The sequence below is a fragment of the Struthio camelus genome, chromosome 3 (assembly GCF_040807025.1).
Source record: "Struthio camelus isolate bStrCam1 chromosome 3, bStrCam1.hap1, whole genome shotgun sequence".
NCBI classification, from domain to species: domain Eukaryota; kingdom Metazoa; phylum Chordata; class Aves; order Struthioniformes; family Struthionidae; genus Struthio; species Struthio camelus.
The window spans coordinates 70,243,342-70,263,175 of record NC_090944.1 but is presented as its reverse complement, the minus strand read 5'-3'; the positions used below and the strand labels follow the sequence as shown (position 1 = coordinate 70,263,175).

At 42.0% G+C, this 19,834-nt stretch overlaps 1 protein-coding gene across 2 annotated transcripts in view; it reads right to left on the bottom strand.

Moving 5' to 3' along the window:
* Nucleotides 1-19,834, bottom strand: part of LAMA2 (laminin subunit alpha 2) — a 393,833-nt gene that overhangs the window by 234,540 nt on the left and 139,459 nt on the right. For both annotated transcript variants that reach the window (XM_068938256.1, XM_068938257.1), the window contains exons 5-6: nucleotides 2,309-2,488; nucleotides 88-177 (exon numbers count right to left, since the gene is read on the bottom strand). In XM_068938256.1, the coding sequence (XP_068794357.1) occupies nucleotides 88-177; nucleotides 2,309-2,488 (270 nt within the window). The remainder of the gene's footprint in view (nucleotides 1-87; nucleotides 178-2,308; nucleotides 2,489-19,834) is intronic.

Here is a 19,834-nt window from a genome sequence, read left to right as displayed (position 1 = left end):
CAGAACTCCAAGAAAGAATCTGGGTAATTCCTCATGTTCCACCCTGTGAACAAGAAGGCACTTAAAAAAAAAAAAAAAGCCACTTACATTAGTCACTGGATCCAAAGGACAAGCCTTTGCATGGCCTGAACAGATGCACATGCCTCCAACAGAGATATCTTTTACAGAATAGTAATACTGTAAGACAAAACAGCAAATGAATTGCTAAGTGGATTATAAAACACAGGTGCCAAACTACAGAACTTATTTCTGGTGACAAAACTGTCAGGTCCTGTTTTATTTCTTTTTTGATCTATTAAAAATACAGCAGAGTAATCCAAGCTGCATCTTGATCAACAGACTCAAGCTTAGTGAAAGAAGGGGTATAAATTGGCACGGTTCCATTTGTATGATGTCACAAGAGCTATGCCAGTTAACACATAGCAGACACCAAACGGGAGTGTAAGAGAAGGCTATATGCACACTAGATAGTGAAAAGTCAAATGCTATAGCCTTTACTGCCTTCAGAAAACATGAAAAATGAAAAACATGGTGAGGAAGAGAAGAGGAAGGATGAAGAAAAGCTAAGAAAGGGACACCTTTGTTCACCTTACTTGGGTATCACTTGGGCGTTTACTACACTATGGAAAGAAGAACCGTTTTTCTCTAGTGGCCTTTAGAGTGACTATGTAAGAGTCTCCAGTCTCCATTACTAAGATGTAAATAACTTCTGACCTGTCGCTCTGCCCTGTGACCATTTCTATTTTTCTTTGGTGGGGATTAATAGCACTTATAGGAAGGAAGAAAAGATGTTTATAACCATGTATTCTTACATCTGTTAAAAGCAAATTTCACATGCTCTCTTGTCCATTTTCATCTAATTTTGGTGATAGTCTGCAATATCTCAACAATTGGCTAATGAAAATAAATGTACACTATTTGCAAATGTTGCTATTCCTGGGTTCAACCTCTTTTGCTGATCATTATTACATATATCAAACACAACTGGAACTCATAATTCATAGTTAACTTTCTACCATGCAGAAAATGGATCATTCATGACTCCCTTTTGTTTTCTGCTTTGCAGCATAGTAGCTTGTCTAATGTCTAAGTTTCAGTTGCTCCTTGTTCTTCTGGAGATGTCTCTGCAGCAGCCTCACAGAGAATTGCCATACAGAAGTTATTATTTGTTCATTCAAGAAATCTGCGGATCCTCCTGAACCAGATTTCAGGAGTATACAGTGAAATCTAAAGTGTGAATTGGCACCTTAGCTAGATTCAGTTTTGTGTTTCTGCTCACTTAGAATATTAAATGTAAACACTTAGCTTCCATGATTACTTAAGTCTGCAAAAACTGTACTCAACTGGAATTTTTTCTGCGTTTGTAATACAAAACAGAACGCCACATTCCAAACATTCAGAGACTGTTCCACTTCAATAGCCAGCACCCTACAGATCTGAAAGAAGAAATGTGGAAGAGAAGAAGCCACTTTTCTTTGCAGTTATCCACCACTGATAAATGGCATTCATTCAAGCCAAGAATAACAATAACACCCTTTCATAACAGGACTTACTATACTGGTATCCTAAACAACTTCTTTTCAAAACAAAAATACAAGATCAACATAAAGAGGAATGAAGTAAGAGGAAAAACTGTACACATTCCCAACTTTTAGCAATGCCTAGTGGAAAAAATCAGAGGAAAAGCAGAATGAGCAGCAGGAAGACAGGGAGATCTGGCATTAGAAGAAAAGAAGGACTGGGTAAAAAAGAGAACATGGGCACACACCCAAGGAACAGCGGCAAAGATGGGGGCATGGTGGGAGTACGAATGCTGCATCCATTCTTTTAAGCTAAAGCAAGATAGTAAAAATTTTACTATTAGCAAGAGTATTATACTCATGATACAAATATAAAATTCAGACACCACTGCTACTAATAGTACCACTAAAAGGAATTCCATTCAAATTAAGCATTCAAAAATGTTAAAGATAGCAAAGGAGGGAGCAGAAAAGGAGACGTTATCTAGCAACAGTCACTTGCCAATTACCTGTATCAGAATGTTTACAGCCCAAGGAGCTCTGTGCTACTGGTTCTTCATGTTAATAATACCACTAAGCAGAAAAAACAAAACATTCACTTCTGCTATAGGGAAGAAAACAGAACACTGAAGAAGGGGAAATACTCTACCTACCAGTAGGATTTTGACAAGTAACAGCAGCTGCTCATAATCTGCCAAGATTTTCTATGGCGAGCAAAGGCAGGTGCAGCATTTATAAGCATCGCAGAACTCCTACCCATGCCTTTCTACAGCGTTGCCAGAACTTACCCTCCTTGTAACAATGGGATCAATTTCATTGGGGTCTTTGTGTGCAAACATCATTAAATCAGCGTTTAGTGTCCGTATCCTTTGAAATCTCAAGCGAATAAAGCGAGCCGAGGTGAAGTCTAGTAATACGCGTGAAGGATCATCAGCACTAGGCCGTCCATTAATTAGAGAAGTATGAATCTGAAAATAGAATTATTAAACAATCAGATGACATTAATGCAGCCATGATGATGCCAATAAATATCATTAGAGGCACTGTGTGAATGCAGTCTAACTAGAATACCTTCTTCCTTAAGAAAGCAGATATCCCCACAAAAATATTCTGCATACCCACTGACCTCAGTTCTGCAGAGGCTTTACCGTAAAAACACTTTGGAAAAGCTACAGAAAGATTCTAGCACAAACTGCACACAGCAAGGCCCTATAACAATGTTCACGCCACAGGGAAGTCATTTCTCCTGCCCTGGTCTGACCCAGTGAGGCAGACATTTTCAAGTCATTGAACAACTGAAGGAACACAAAAAAATTGAGTTAAAGGAATGGATACTTAGAATGGGACTCCTGAGTTCACCAGGGAAGGAGACCAGTTTGCACTCCTTAAAGCAATCAACATCAAACGCCTGTTAAACTAGATGTTTTCTGAAGCCAGGTGCTATTAGAAGACAAAGTAGAATACGATAACTTTTGAAATATAGAAAACTACAACTGCTGGACGAGACAAAATATATTCATAAATATCTCCCACTTCCCACTGCCTCTTTACAGAGTGCATCATTTCCTTTGAATCTTGTTTTCAGCAAATTAAAATTAAAATTCAGCAAGTGTTCTGTTGCAACAGCTCTGATCTGGTCCCTAAGGAGTCTCCTTCTATCACCTTGGAGAACTATCTGTTCACTACTTGTTTTTCTGAAGGCTCTACCAATATCTGCTTGCACCATGGTTTCTGTAAAGAGTGCCCCCCTTTCTCTGCCTGCCCTATGCTAAACTCTATAAAACTTCTAGATAAGTGCACTCAGTGGTTTTCAGGGAAGATGCTATCTCCCCTCTTTCAAAAAGAGACTCTCTGACCCAGATTGCAGCAGGCAGGGTAAAGAAAATGAAAATAAGCAATTTTCTTCCCCTGCTGCCAAGACAAACCCTTTTTAGCTGATCATGACATACATTAGCTGTGAATCAACAAAATAAAACCATGGGCCATTACAGAAGTGTTCTTGGCAAAGGCCTACAAGAGGTACAGCAAAATATTGTTAATAAGCACCTAGGGGGAGGAAAGAAAGCAACTATTAATTTTCCTGTATTCTGAGGTGTTAAATTTTAATTGAGGCATTTTTATTACAGCCTGGTACACCAAAAGAATCTTCAGATGTTTGGCCAAACATGCAGAACATTAGGACGGATGAGAGAATTATTTAGTCTTTGCAATGACTATGTTGTGCACCTTATCTCAGTGCTCTGAGTGGAAGTTCGGGCCATACATCCATTTTCTATCATTGGGCGTGTTTCAGGCCAACAGCTGCATTCAGTATGCCAGCTGGCACTCACTCAGCAGTAGCTGCTGCACACAGGCAAAAGAGAGAGCACATCTACCGCTTCCAGCCAAGCAGCGGCTCTTACTTTCCTGGAGTTTCTGCAGGTGCTGCATAGAAGGCTTATTGAACAACTGCTGTTTTGCACTAGCTATGTGATACTATCAACCTACTCACCTCATTTTCACTGCCAACAGGGAAAACCTGAGCCTCATCATGTCCACCATCCAGCTCCACTGCATCCACAGGTATTCAAAAATTGCTTGGAGCAGCTCTGCCAGCAGTAACTGATCAGTTGGATCTTGCCTAAATAGTCATCAGCAGCTTTAGGCTCCTATCATGTTGTCTCTGGGAAGAGGTATTATCACTACCTCCTCCTGAGATAACACTCTCACTTCAAGCTCTGACTCAATTTTACTCCAGATTACGAGTAATTAAATTAAAGGAGAAAGCTGACTGGAAACAAACAGAACCAAATGTAATGAAAAAGGTAGGGTACAAACAAAAGATAATACCAAAAACCCTAGAGGAAGCAAGGAGGAGCTCCTGAATGAGCAATGTTTGGCTCCAACCAGCATAGAAGCACATAACTGGTGAGACAGCAACCTGCTCAAATTTCCCAGTAAAAGAGAAAAAGGTGAACACATGGAGAGTAAACTTCAAAAGAAGCCCAGAAATGGTGGCAAAAGTGGAAATAAACAAATCTTTCCAAAAGAAGGTAAGGTTTTAGTAAGAACAGATGCCTACAGACTGCTCCTGCTTTTCTCTGCCTATCATTAACCTGTGCGCAAGGAAAATAGACTTATTTTGAGCATTTTTTTCATATTGTCAGCCCACTTCTTTACATAGGATCCAAGAAATATGTTTCTTACAGACATCAAACATAGCTAGCTAGGTTATGGTGTAAAGCAGTAGAATGCTAACTAAAGACTGAACTTTTGATATTCCAGCCAGAAGGAAAGAAGAAATACACCCAAAGTAGTGCTGAAAACATTCCCCAACTCACCTTGTAACAGCAACAGCACTGTGGCTATAAGCAGCAGGACAGGCTGACCATCTTTTCAAATAGAGAGAAAAGTAAGCTTTTGGAGTGGTGGTGGTGGAGGGGGGAAGGTGTAAGCAGAAACTCATGTGTGAGAACAAGGAAGTGCCTACAGAGAATTAAATCACAGACATAGGTTGACCCCAAATGCTGACAAAGGGCATTCATATTTTTGATTTATAGCTAAAAAAATAAACAAGTTTCGTCTTAAGAGGCTGTGGCAGGGGGGACTCAAAGTGATAGTTTTACAGAATTACAATTGTACATTAATAAAATGAAACAAAAAGAAGCCTTTTCAGGATAAACCCCCCTTTTAAAAGGTTTCATGGATTTATCTGCCAGCAACACATCCATTTGGCAAGGCTAAATGACTAAAGATGATAACCTTAATTTATATTGTGTCTTTCACACCTGTATCTAAGCATTTCACAACTTCATTTCAAAACTACAAACAAATAATTTCTCCTAAGTTCTGAAAAGCAGCTATGTCCTGGGTGAAAGGTGGCACCTATTAAAATATATGCACCAAAATGACACTGAGAGAAGATCATTGAAACCGGGTAGTTTTATCAAACTAAATTTGAAGGGAAAATTTTAGACAGGCAAAGTAAATTACTCTAAATTATTTCTCCTCCTCTCAACAGCTGTGATTAAATCATTAATTTCTCCCAAGAAACATTTAGAATCAACTTTTGTTGAAGTTGAGAAGTTGTTCCTACTCCTTGAAAACAGAACCAAGGAAGGAACAAAGAGTACTTTGAAAACATCTGTCATTAATCAGGAATAAACAGTCAGAATCAGAATTTTAGATAACTTTTTTAGAAGTTCGAGTAGAAATCTGATTTACAATATTATTTCAGTATGACTCTTTCATGAGGAAATATCACTGTGTTTTTCAATTTTCTATCCTTTTTTTCCCTGCACAATCTTGACCAATTTGTAGGATATTGTTTGCCGGAGAGCAGGTTTTCATTAAAGACATTAGCTTGACCCCTACTCTCCAAGACATTTTGATTCAGATCTGCTGCAATACATGTAGTCCGCAATAATCATCTACCATTATGGCATCCAAACTCAACACAGGGCTTCCTATACAGCTCTAAGTCCTGCAAAGAGTAGCTACTGCTATTATCCCCATTTTCACAAAGGCAACTGAGGCACAGCTACACTACAGTATGAGCTACACAGGAGTGCTGCAGCAGAACTAAGATCCAAAGCTGAGTCTACCAGTACAATATTAATAGTTTAATCGTCCCATGGGGCTACTCTGATTCAGATAAGCCAAGTCCCCATGTGGGAAGAATCTCAAATTATGCTTAGGTTTTACGGACAGTTTTATATACCAGTTCCAAGCTTGAAATAATCACTATTTTGGATTCTAAATCAAAGCCATACACATTTCAGCCCTACAAAATTCTTCCTAAACAAGGAATTCTTCCTAGATTAAATTCCATCAAATGGGATCTTCAGGGAAAATGAACATTCCCTTCCAAAACATCTGAACGTTACCATAACGGAAGGCCAAATTCTCATTTTGTCGAATTGTTTTGAATTGTATCTCCTCAGTAAACCAGTTCAATAGTCAGAAGTAGTCAGCAAAAGGGTATGATGACCTTTTACAGTAGCTGCATTGGCAATTGTATATTCAAAAAGACTACCGTCTTATTACAAGTTACTTTAGTTACCACCTATCCTCTGGATTGGGTTTGGAACCAAAACCTCTAACTGTTATTGCAAAGATATATGTTCTATTTAGATGCAAAAACATAAAAGCCAGTTTAGAACCCCAAAGGTCTACCTAACCCAATGTCCTGTCTGCAACAGAGGGCAGAAGAAAACTATTAAGAAGAAATATAAAATGCAGGGCATTTAGAGAACCATCTCTCCCCAGAATATCATTACTTCTTCTGAGTGAACAGTTTAAATGTTTCCTGAGCTACTGGCTGAAATTGAGTCATTGTGTTTAACATACCAATGGCCATTTACTCCACTACTAGTCTAATCCCTTTCCAAGCCATTATGTTTTTCATCACTGCAGACATCTGTCACAAGTTTTCACAGTTTAATTAAGCATGATGGGAGGAAATCTGTTTCGTTTACTTGTTTTAAACCTACTGATGGATCCTTCCAGTGAAAGTATTCTAGTTTTTGGTTTGAGGAAATTGTGAGTAATCACTCCTTTTCATTTTTGAACTTCTGTATGTTGCTAAGATATTAACTCAACTTTTTCAGAGAGCTGTTGAGACTGACTACAAGGTCTCTAACCAGAAGAGAATTTAGCCTAACTTTACGGCATCAGCATTCATGCATAATTCTTTTTTCTAACTTGTATTACTTTTGAACATGTATTCAATACTGAATTTTATATGATATTTTTCATTTAGTATCATAAGCTCCCAATACAATTCTTTGTAATCAGCTTATCTGAAATTTGGCATTACTAACAAATGCTGCCATTACCCTGTTGTCTGCTTTTCCAGATTGCCCATGAATATGTTGAACAACACAGATACTAGCACAGATCTTCAAAGGACATCTCACTACATTATAAGCGCTTGCCACGTCCAAAGGAAAAAGTCTGTAGCACACTATGCTGTCTCCTACAGGAGCCCAAAAAGCATGCTTAAGGATAAGACAAAGAAAAGCATACATAATACTTCCTCAGGGAAGTATTGGAAGAATATAGTTTAGTAAGCCTCAAGGGATTTACATGAACTTACTCAATCTCACCTTAAATCTAGGTCACCTGTTAGACTCCATACCTACCATGTAACAGAGAACTTCTTACCGTACTTGCATGTTACAGGGAAAAAATCCTCTTTTTGCTTGTTTTAAATCTGGTTCCTACTAAATTCACAGGATACCTCCTAGTTCTTAAATTAGAATGAACAAGTATATTTATCTCTCTACCACCTCTATTATTTATTACTTTGTCTACTAATTTGCTTTGCACAGATATTAGGCTTCCAGATCTGTAGTTCCCTCAAATTCCTAAAGAATGTTTCTAAAAACTAGTGTCTCATTTGACTCCCCACACTCCTCAGTTACTGAGAATACTTTTAAGTGAGGGATTATATATTAGTGCTGTAAATCAGTTAGTTCATCCTTGAGTTCCTTTTTGCTATTCAATTTATCAATTAATTCTGCATCTCTTCAGTTAACAATCTAGTTTGTGACTGTTCTGCAAACTTTTCTCCTGTAAATAATATTTCTGCTGCAGGAACCTTCCTGACAGTCTCTCTAGCAAAAACTGATTCAAATCATTAATTCAGCTTTTCTGCAATGACCTTATCTTTCTGGCACGCTCTTTGATCATCTCTCAGCCCACCAATTCTCTGGCAGACTTCTTGAATCTGACGTGTTTGAAAAAAGGTTTATTTTAACTTCATACCCTTAGCAAGTCACTCAGAATCTTTTTAGACTCTTTATCGCGGTTTAACATTTCATTTGCTGGAGTGTATTTTTATCTGTTTTCCTCATTTGAAGGAAACACTTGTCTCCCATTCATGAATGATGTTAATTTACTTCTAATATCTAATATTTTTTCTTGCTTTACAGTTTAAACATGCAGTAGGGCTTTTGGAAACATTCTTATATGTAGCATACATGTGTTTCAAGTGTGTGTGATGCTATCTTTAAACAAACTCCAGGCTGCCCGAAAATTTTTAGCTATTCAACCAACTTCTTCATTTTTAAATTGCACTTAGGCAGATTTTCCTCCTATGGGATGTTGCATTTTGAGTTTTTCATGATTATTTTTACACATTGGTTCTTCAACAGTTACACATCTAACCAGGATCTGTACACCTTACTAGCTGCACCAAGAATGGTTAGGTGTCCAAAAATTTGTCTGCATTATATCCTATTCTGACACCTACATAATCTGCCAATGGGTAGCAGAAGGCTGACGTTATTCTTGGCCTTTGTTTTGTAAGTTTCACTCATTTCCACACTTCTGACTGGGCAGTTGCTGATGCAGTGTTAAACCTATGATGTCCTGATTTAGGATATCATTTCATAGACATCTCACGCACCACTTCATTTCAATATATTCATCAATGACCTGGAGGAAGGGACAGAGTGCACCCTCAGCAAGTTTGCTGATGATACTAAACTGGGGGGAGAGGCTAACACACCAGAAGACTGTGCTGCCATTCAGAGGGACCTGGACAGGCTGGAGAGGTGGGCGGAGAGGAACCTCCTGAAGTTCAACCAAGGCAAGTGCAGGGTCCTGCACCTAGGCAGGAATAATCCCATGCAGCAGTCCAGGCTGGGGGTTGACCTGCTGGAAAGTAGCTCTGCCGAGAAGGACCTGGGAGTGCTGGTGGACAACAAGTTAAACATGAGGCAGCAGTGTGCCCTTGTGGCCAAGAAGGCCAATGGTCTCCTGGGGTGCATTAGGCAGAGTGTTGCCAGCAGGACGAGGGAGGTGATCCTGCCCCTCTCCTCAGCCCTGGGGAGGCCTCCCCTGGAGTACTGTGTCCAGTTCTGGGCTCCCCAGTACAAGAGAGACATGGCACTGCTGGAGAGAGTCCAGCGGAGGGCTACCAAGATGATTAGAGGGCTGGAGCATCTCTCCTATGAAGAAAGACTGCAAGAGCTGGGCCTGTTCAGCCTGGAGAAGAGAAGATTGAGAGGCGATCTCATCAACGTGTACAAGTATCTGAAGGGGGAGTGTCAAGAGGACGAGGCCAGCCTCTTCTCCGTGGTGCCCAGCAAGAGGACAAGAGGCAATGGGCAGAAACTGAACCACAGGCAGTTCCATCTGAACCTGAGAAAAAACTTCTTCACTGTGAGGGTGACAGAGCATTGGAACAGGTTGCCCAGAGAGGTGGTGGAGTCTCCTTCGCTGGAGATATTCAAAAGCTGTCTGGATGTGATCCTGGGCAATATGCTCTAGGTGACCCTGCTTGAGCAGGGAGGTTGGACTAGATGATCTCCAGAGGTCCCTTCCAACCTAAACGATTCTGTGATTCTGTGATTCTCCTAACTAACTTCCTTATTTTATACGACGTTTTTCTTTAATCTATAGTGTTCCTCCTCCACAAAACACTCGGTCGTTCCTGAAGACCTTGTTGTCATGACTGGCATGGCTATTATGTCACTACCTTCAATTAAAACCAGACATTGTGACACACCAATCTATACTGAACTTCTTCCTGTGCTATTTCTAAGTGAAAGGCCTCTCAGATTGCCTAGCTATGTAGCGTTTAAGATGCTGCTGAGAGCTCTTCAGGGAGTTTCACCTTTAGAACCTTGGCCCTACTCCTTCCTTTCAGCATTGGTAGCAACACTGCTTTACAGCATCCTTTAAGATTAGCTATTAATTAGCAGAGCAAGTAACCATTCTTAACTGCAGGGTATGGATTCTTTTGCAAATTGCTTTTATGGGGGCAATACTTGGATGCAGCAATCTTAGCTTCTGTTGAAAAGAGACCTGAGAGGAGCTGCAGTGCAGTCCAGCCAGATGGTCAGGTGGATCAGAATTTTAGAATATACTTCATTGGCTTTCTGTCACTCGGAAGTGATAGATGTAGTCTAAGAAGCTTTCAAGATGTCCATACAAGCTGCTATTTTTGGCATTAAAAACAAGTGTCACTTACATTAAGGAACATGGACCTATTTAGCCTGTACTTCTAACGGGTCTTCAGAGCAGAGAGAGGTTCTGTAGGAGAGGCTCAGCACTGTCTGCTATGTACAGCCTCAAAGGAAATTTTTTTTTTTTTGAATCAGAGAATGGTTTGTGGTTGGAAGAGATTTCTGGTGATTGTCCAGTCCAACCCCCTTGCTCTACGGTTAGCTACAGCAAGTTGGTCAGGGCTGTGTCCAGTTGAGTTTTGAATATCTCCAAGAATGGAGACTCCGCAACCTCTCTGGGCAACTTATTTCAGTGTTTGACTACTCTCATAGTAAACTTTTTTTAATGTTTAAATGGAATTTCCTGTAATGCAGTTTGTCCTGTCACTGAGCACCACTAAGAAGAGTCTGACTCCATCTTCTTTACTTGCTCCCACCAGGTATTTATACAGACAGATAAGATCCCTCTGATCCTTCTCTTCTCAAGGTGTTAAACAATCCCAGGTCTCTTTGCCTTTTCTCATGTGTCAGATGCTCCAAGCTCTTAATCATCTTCATGTCCTTTTGCTAGACTCACTCCAGTATATCCATGTCTCTCCTGTACTAGGCAGACCAGCACTGGACACAGCCCTGCAGAAGAGAAGGATTACCTCCCTCGACCTGCTGGCAGTGCTCTTCTTGATGCAGCCCAGGATGCTGTTGGCCTTCTTTGCCCCCAGGTCCTTCTCTGAAAAGGTGTTTTCCAGCCAGTCTGCCCCCAGACTGTACTAGTGCATGAGGTTATTCCTCTCCAGGTGCAGGCCTCTGCAATTCCCTTTTTTGAACTTTATGAAATTTCTGTCAGCCCATTTCTCTAGCCTATCAAGGTCACACTGGATGCCAGCACAACCATCTGGTATATCAGTCGTTCTTCCCAATCTTTTATTGTCTGTAAGGCTTGCTGAAGGTCCACTTTCTCCCATCATCCAGGCTGCAATGACCTGGTGGTAGTATGATGACTTGGTACTGGTATACCCTGGGGTGTACTATTAATGACCAGACTCCAGCTGGACTTTGTGCTGCTGATCACAGCACACTGAGCCTGCAGTTCAGTTTCTTTTCAGTTCACCTCACTGTCCACTTACCTACTCCATACTTCATCAGTTTGTCAACGAAGTTGTTCGGAGAGACAGTGCAGAAAGCCTCGCTAAAATCAAGATGAACAACATCATCAACTGCTTCCTTCATCCCCCAAGCCAATCATCCCTTTGCAGAAGGCCATCAGGTTGGTTAAGCATGATTTCGCCTTTCTAAATCCATGCTGACTGCTCCCAATCACCTTGTCCTTAATGTTAGGAAACGGCTTCCAAGAGAATTTGCTCCATTACCCTCCCAGAGACCAAAGTGACGCTGATTGGCCTGTAGGTTTCTGGATCCTCCTTCTTGCCCTTCTTGAGGACAGGAGTGACATTTGCTTTCTTCCAGTCCTCAGGAACCTCCCTTGACCACATCTTTCAAAGATAACTGAGAGTGGCCTCGGCACAGCTCCCTCAGCATTCATCCTATTAAGTCCCAAGGATCTGTGCACATACAGTTTATTTAAATATTTCCTAACTTGATCCTCCTCTACCTCAGGTCAGTCTTCCTTGCTCTAGATTTTCCCACTAGTCTCAAAGGCCTAGGATACCTGAAGGCTGGTCTTACCAGTGAAGACCAAGATGAAGAAGACATTGAGTGTCTCAGCTTTTTCCATGTCCTTTGTCACCAGGGCCCCTGCCCCATTCACCAGCAGGCCCACATTTTCAAGTCTTCCTATATACCTGGAGAAGCCCTTCTTCTTGCCTCACCAGATTCAACTTCAGGTGGGCTTTGGCTTTCCTAACTCCACTCCTGCATACTCGGATAATCTCTCTGTATTCCTCCTGGGTCACCTGACCCTGTTTCCACATCTTGTATGCTTCCTTTTTATGTCTGAATTTAGTTAAGAGCTCCTTGTTTATCCATGCAGGTCTCTTACTTCCTTTGCTTGACTGCCTGCAGGTGGGAATGGACCCCTCTTGAGCTTGGAGGATGTGATTCAGAACATCCTGGGCCCTTCATCCCATGGGATATTTCCAAGCAGATCCCTGAACAGGTCAAAGTCCACTGTCCTGAACTGCAGGACCGTGAACCTGTGATCTGCCTTGCTCCCTCCTCTCAAGATGCTGAACTCCACCATCTTACGGTCATTGCAGCCTGCCTTCCACCTCCCCAATCATTTGTAAGTAGGAGATCAAGCAGAGCATCCCACCTAGTCAGCTCTTTGATCACTTCTGTTAGTAAAATTGTCATCAGCACACTCCAGAAACCTCCTGGATGGCTTGTGGCCTGCTGTGTTGCCCTCCAGCAGATATTAGGATGGTTCAGGTCCCCTGTGACAGCCAGGGCCTGCAGACTTGAGCCTTCTTCCAGTTGTCTGGAGTTCCTCAAATCCACATCCAGTGCACACCTCTTACAGGCAAGGAATCATCTCCTTCTACCCTAGCCTTTGCAAGAGGCCTCAGCACTCCCTGCAGCCCCAGAGCTGGACAGCTGCATCCTCCCTCTGGAACTAAGCCTGAGTCAAGGCCTCTGCTGCTCTCGGGTAGTTCCAGTTGGTGCTGAGAACTGTGCCCTGTGGTGCATCACCACTACTGCTGAGCACAAAAACACTGTACTTAGCAGAGTTTCCACCCCTCTTCTGTGAGCTTTTCTATGTGAACTGCTGCACAAACCGCTGCATCTGTTAGCCGCCTCTATTATTTCATTTAATGAAACAGTAACAATGCTGTTGCTTTGCATGAAAATATACTATCAACTGCTAAGTTATTTTAAATTAATGCACTTCAGCAAATTAAGTTTTAGAATTTTAAGTATGCACAAAGTTCTCCTTCAAATTTAAAATACCAATGTATGAATGCAAGCGGTATATCTTTCTACTCAGAACTTCAGTATTTGAAATTAGTTACTTTGCCAAGCAATTTGAGTGCAGTGGGTTTCAAGCTGTTTCTAGGATATAAAACCCCCAGCTGTTTGGCTATGTGGCATGGAGTCTTTATGCTCACTTTCCTTTCAAGTAAACTACTTCACTAACTGGTATGTTTTTCACTAGTGCGTATCTATTTACTGAACTTTAGATAAACTGAAAGCTATAATTCTTCCATAAAATGGTGCAATTTGTTAGAGATAGAGCAGGAGTACCAGCATTCCACAGTAATTTTTGGCCAGTAGCAGTAAAAAACTCACTTTGTTCAAGTAGGCAGTGACTTATTTTGGATGTCATATCAGGGTTGTGTGTTTCAAGCCTGATGGTCTGTGTAAGACAGTGGCCAGAACCTGAAACGCTTCTGTGAAAGGTCAGCTTCTCACTAATATAGCTTAGTCAGCAGCATAAAGGAGGGAAAGCTTCTTTCCTGAACCCAAAAGATTTGCTATTTGATATTCAGCAGTGGAGAAGTCAGACATGCCAGTCTTAAAATTATTTAATGAGAAGGGCACTCCATGATTTACATTCTCAAATTATGCAAGCACATTAATAAGACGACGGACAATAGAGAGCCTCAATTTTTCACAGGTAATTCAGTAGCTCTCATAATTCACCTACCTAATACCTGCTTTAATTATCTGTTGGAGATAGCTCATTTGCAGTAGACCTAAAATTACTGTTGATTAATGAATCTCTTGGCATCTTATATTTAATCCCTACAGATACAAGTTCTGTAGGTTTTCTTAGTGTTAGCACTTCTCACACTTTCAGCTATCATTAGGACTGGTTTCAAAACCAGTAAACAAGATTGGAAGTGTATGCCAGAATTCAGCATCTGATTCTTCACCCTTTGTGTGTGTGTCTGTGTGTGTGCGCACGCGTGCATATGGGTAGGTGTGTGTTGATACGTGTAGCCACATGCACACGTGCATCACACACACACACCCATATACCTATCTATCTATCTATCTATATGTATATGAAAGTCATATATATGAAATAGTTGAAAGAGTATATTTGGCAAGATATGCTGTATTTCTAATCAATATCTCACTATCATAATGAATGAATAGTTTATTAAGAGAAAGCACAAATCTATTCTGTGCCTTGCTAATGAGTACAAGAGCTGCTTGAAATGCAGTGCTTAAACTTGCATTAAAATGTCAAGGGCTGTGCATGTCAAACTATCTCGGCTAACTCATTCCCCTAAAGAATACAGGCAAATGTCAGCTTAACGAACTGTTTAGCAAATACTATTGTGTCATCGACAACTATACCCTACAGCTTAAGCTAAACAGGGCTTCATCTCTTCAGTTCTGATTAACTAGCTTCTGTCACTTTCCAGTTTCCCATTTCACCTGAAACTTAAATTGCTTACGCTAGCCACTGCTTTTCTACAGTTCCTGTAATTCTCATGCTTATCATTTTTGGACAAGAAACAATTTGTCAAAGACATCACCTTGCATACTTTTAAACAGACTACTCATTGTCAGAGCAATAGCTATTAATAAATCACAGAATAATGAGTAATTTGATTACCTTGAAACTTTATTTGTTATTTCCAGTTTTTAGCTTCTTTCTGTTACTGTCTTAACTAAGTGAAAATGCTACACTAGACTGCAGCGTTAGCAACAGTTATGCATACTATAGTCCGTAAGGGATTCAGTCAACTAGATGCGAGGCCTGGAATATTGTACGTTAATACAGCACTGCTCGTTTACGTCCTACTGGCTTTTCAAAGTGTACTTGTAAGCAAGACTCCACCTCTTAGTACACTAAAGAAGTATTTTGTGCTTAGCAGTAAACAACAACGTCGCTGGGGAAAAGCTAAGGCTTGGCTCATTCTCAAAGATGAAAAATACTGAACCCGTATTTTTAAGACTTACGTATGACAAGGTAGACAGGCAATGGGTTATAGGTTCTTACCGCATATTATTAAGCTAGCTTATGATTTTAAATCATCAAATGAGATCTGTTTCAAATTTCACTGTATGCCACAAGGGCCTGACTTCTGATACCTAAAAACATGTATGACCCGTGTTATTTCACTTCACACTTTGTCAGTGTTTACGTAACTCCTACCCAACCTAGTGGCCCTTAAGCAAGCAGATTCAAACTGAATAAGAAACAAAGCCACACTAACTGAATGGCTGATGCCAATAGCAGCTCTAGGTGCAAAACACTTAATTTATGAAATTTATGAATTCCGAAAACTACGGTAGTCTAGGTTTTGATTAACCAGAGGTGAAACGGATTGATCATATTGAGTTCAATACTATCACCTATCTGCTTAAAGGATAAAATATAACTGTTTGTCAAACTCAAACCCTTCGTAAGTACTGAAAAAACACAATATAAAAGATATAAATTATGCTACTTTTTAAAAAAGGATTAAAATGAGATGGCATATTGTCTTAGGAGGACTTTTCTCATCAGTGTGTGGGGGAGGGGGTCTCCTGAAGGTAGTATGCTTCTTTTTTGACAATGATCATCAATTGGACAAGTAATTCTAAAAGAATTATCAAAACAGGAAAGCTTTGTTTTCTTGCACATTATTGTAAGAAGCATATTGATCCATGAATTTAAATGCCAAAACAAAACACAAACCCAGCAAAAACCCTTTTCCTACCAAGATATCATGATTTCCGTTATTCATTATATGGTTGTCCTAAAAACGTATATCACTCTATACTCATTTTTTTCCTGAGATGTACTGTGGAGTGCGCATGTGGAATTGCAGGCAGAACAGAACCATGAACAGTAGAAAGAAAATCCAGCTTGTCCAGCTGTAAGCAGTTGCGAGGGGCTGCCAAACACAACGGCTGATGTAAAAGAGGGAGAATGCGAGGATTTAAACTGTTCCTGAATGAAGGGCAAGGGTTTCAAGATACAAAAATAATACTGTTAAAAACAGTAAACAAGTACATCTGTTCCCGAATGTTATTGTAAAATAAACTGTAGTAACATGCTTTGCTTTACTCCAACATTCTTGTTTTGGACTACAACTCTGAAGAGTTATGAATTCAGAAAATTTAAACAACACTTTTCTTTTCTTTTTTCATTGCAGTCCCATATGTGGAAAAGTCCACTACAATTACTGTACAATGCAGGAATTTTAAGTTCTAGCAAAAGCTGTGTCATATCATCTGGAACATACACTGAGGAATACTTTTGAAAACCAGACGGGATCACTTTGAATGATAAGCATTCAGTGCCTTTAAAACCATTTATGGTGTTCTACAATGAAAGAAGAAATGAGGCATTCAGCTGTAGAATACAAGCAACTTTGATCCCTCCCCCAATCTGAACCAGACCATTTCAAACTTGGAGATATTTTATAGGAGCTAATATGAGAACAACCAGAAAAAAAATCTAAATAGTACAAAATTAACAGGAAAGGTCAGGAATGATACCATAAAGCTGCTTAATTGAACATGTAAAATATGGGAGATTATAGAATTATGTGCATGAAAACAATTTTTGTTCTTTTGCTAATTGTTGTAAAGTTACAGAAATGGTAATGCTTTGGCCACAGAAACTAAATTTGTCAGGCCTCTGTCAAACTCTCAACTATTGGGTTTTTTTTCAGATTTTACTTACTGAAAATCACAGAATCAAAGAATCACAGAATCGTTTAGGTTGGAAGGGACCTCTGGAGATCATCTAGTCCAACCTCCCTGCTCAAGCAGGGTCACCTAGAGCATATTGCCCAGGATCACATCCAGACAGCTTTTGAATATCTCCAGCGAAGGAGACTCCACCACCTCTCTGGGCAACCTGTTCCAATGCTCTGTCACCCTCACAGTGAAGAAGTTTTTTCTCAGGTTCAGATGGAACTTCCTGTGGTTCAGTTTCTGCCCATTGCCTCTTGTCCTCTTGCTGGGCACCACGGAGAAGAGATTGGCCTCATCCTCTTGACACTCCCCCTTCAGATACTTGTACACGTTGATGAGATCCCCTCTCAATCTTCTCTTCTCCAGGCTGAACAGGCCCAGCTCTTGCAGACTTTCTTCATAGGAGAGATGCTCCAGCCCTCTAATCATCTTGGTAGCCCTCCGCTGGACTCTCTCCAGCAGTGCCATGTCTCTCTTGTATTGGGGAGCCCAGAACTGGACACAGTACTCCAGGGGAGGCCTCCCCAGGGCTGAGGAGAGGGGCAGGATCACCTCCCTCGTCCTGCTGGCAACACTCTGCCTCATGCACCCCAGGAGACCATTGGCCTTCCTGGCCACCAGGGCACACTGCTGCCTCATGTTTAACTTGTTGTCCACCAGCACTCCCAGGTCCTTCTCGGCAGAGCTACTTTCCAGCAGGTCAACCCCCAGCCTGGACTGCTGCATGGGATTATTCCTGCCTAGGTGCAGGACCCTGCACTTGCCTTGGTTGAACTTCAGGAGGTTCCTCTCCGCCCACCTCTCCAGCCTGTCCAGGTCCCGCTGAATGGCAGCACAGCCTTCTGGTGTGTCAGCCTCTCCCCCCAGTTCTGTATCATCAGCAAACTTGCTGAGGGTGCACTCTGTCCCTTCCTCCAGGTCATGGATGAATACATTGAACAAGACTGGACCCAGGACTGAGCCCTGGGGGACACCACTAGCCACAGGCCTCCAACTGGACTCTGCGCCATTCACCACAACCCTCTGAGCTCGGCCATGCAGCCAGTTCTCAGTCCACCTCACCGTCCACTCATCTAGCCCACACTTCCTGAGTTTCCCTAGGAGGATGTGATGGGAGACAGTGTCCAAAGCCTTGCTGAAGTCCAGGCAGACAACATCCACTGCTCTGCCCTCATCTACCCAGCCAGTCATTCCGTCAGAGAAGGCTATCAGGTTGGTCAAGCATGATTTCCCTTGGGTGAATCCATGCTGACTACTCCTGATCACCTTCTTGTCCTCCACATGCTTAGTGAGGACCTCCCGGAGGAGCTGTTCCATCACCTTTCCAGGGATGGAGGTGAGGCTGACAGGCCTGGAGTTTCCTGGCTCCTCCTTCTCGCCCTTTTGGAAGACCGGGGTGACATTGGCTTTCTTCCAGTCCTCAGGCACCTCTCCTGATCTCCAGGACCTTTCCAAGATGATGGAGAGTGGCCTAGCGATAACATCCGCCAGCTCCCTCAGCACTCGTGGGTGCATCCCATCAGGGCCCATGGATTTATGGATGTCAAGTTTGGACAAAAGATCTCTAACCCGATCCTCCTCCACCAAGGGAGAGTCTTCCTTTCTCCAGCCTTCCTCTCTTGTCTCCAAGGTCTGGAATTCCTGAGGACTGGCCTTAGCAGTGAAGACTGAAGCAAAGGCAGCATTCAATAACTCTGCCTTCTCTGTATCCTTTGTCACCAGGGCACCTGCCCCATTCAGCAGCGGGCCCACGTTTTCCCTAGTCTTCCTTTTGCTCTTGATCTATTTGAAGAACCCCTTCTTGTTGTCCTTGACATCCCTTGCCAGATTTAATTCCAACTGGGCCTTAGCCTTCCTTGTCGCATCCCTGCATACTCTGACAATGTCCCTCTATTCCTCCCAAGTGGCCTGTCCCCTTTTCCACATTCTGTAGACTTCCTCCTTCTGTTGGAGTTTTGCCAGGGGTTCCTTGCTCATCCAGGCAGGTCTCCTGCCCGCTTTGCCGGACTTCTTCCTCAGAGGGATGCACTGATCTTGAGCCTGGAGGAAGTGATGCTTGAATATTAACCAGCTTTCTTGGACCCCTCTTCCTTCTAGGGCCCTACCCCAGGAAATTCCCCTAAGTAGGTCCCTGAAGAGGCCAAAGTCAGCTCTCCTCAAGTCCAGCGTTGCAATCCTACTCATTGCCCTGCTCCCTCCTCGCAGGATCCTGAACTCCACCATCTCATGGTCACTGAAGCCAAGGCTGCCCCCAACCTTCACATCTCCAACTAGACCTTCTTTGTTCGTTAGTACAAAGTCTAGCATTGCACCTCTCCTTGTTGGCGTCTCCACCACCTGGGTCAAGAAATTATCATCAATGCTTTGCAGGAACCTCTTTGACTGTTTGTGCCTAGCTGTGCTGTCTTGCCAACAGATGTCAGGGTGGTTGAAGTCTCCCATGAGAACCAGGGCCTGTGATCGTGAGGCTTCTTCCAGCTGTCGGTAGAAGGCCTCCTCGATGACTTCCTCCTGGTCAGGTGGCCTGTAGTAGACCCCCACAACAGTGTCACCCATGTTACCCTGCCCTTTAATCCTTACCCATAGGCTCTCCACTTGCTCTTCATCCACCTCAAGGCAGAGCTCCATAAAATAATAGGAGACGTACAGTAAGCTAGCCTCTTCTTCTCACACAGGGTTTTTACTGCTCCTTTTCCAACTTACTCACACGTTACCAACTAACGCCAGCCCTAAAACACTAAAATAGCCAAAGTACGCTACAGGAAATGTAAGTCTAATGCATTT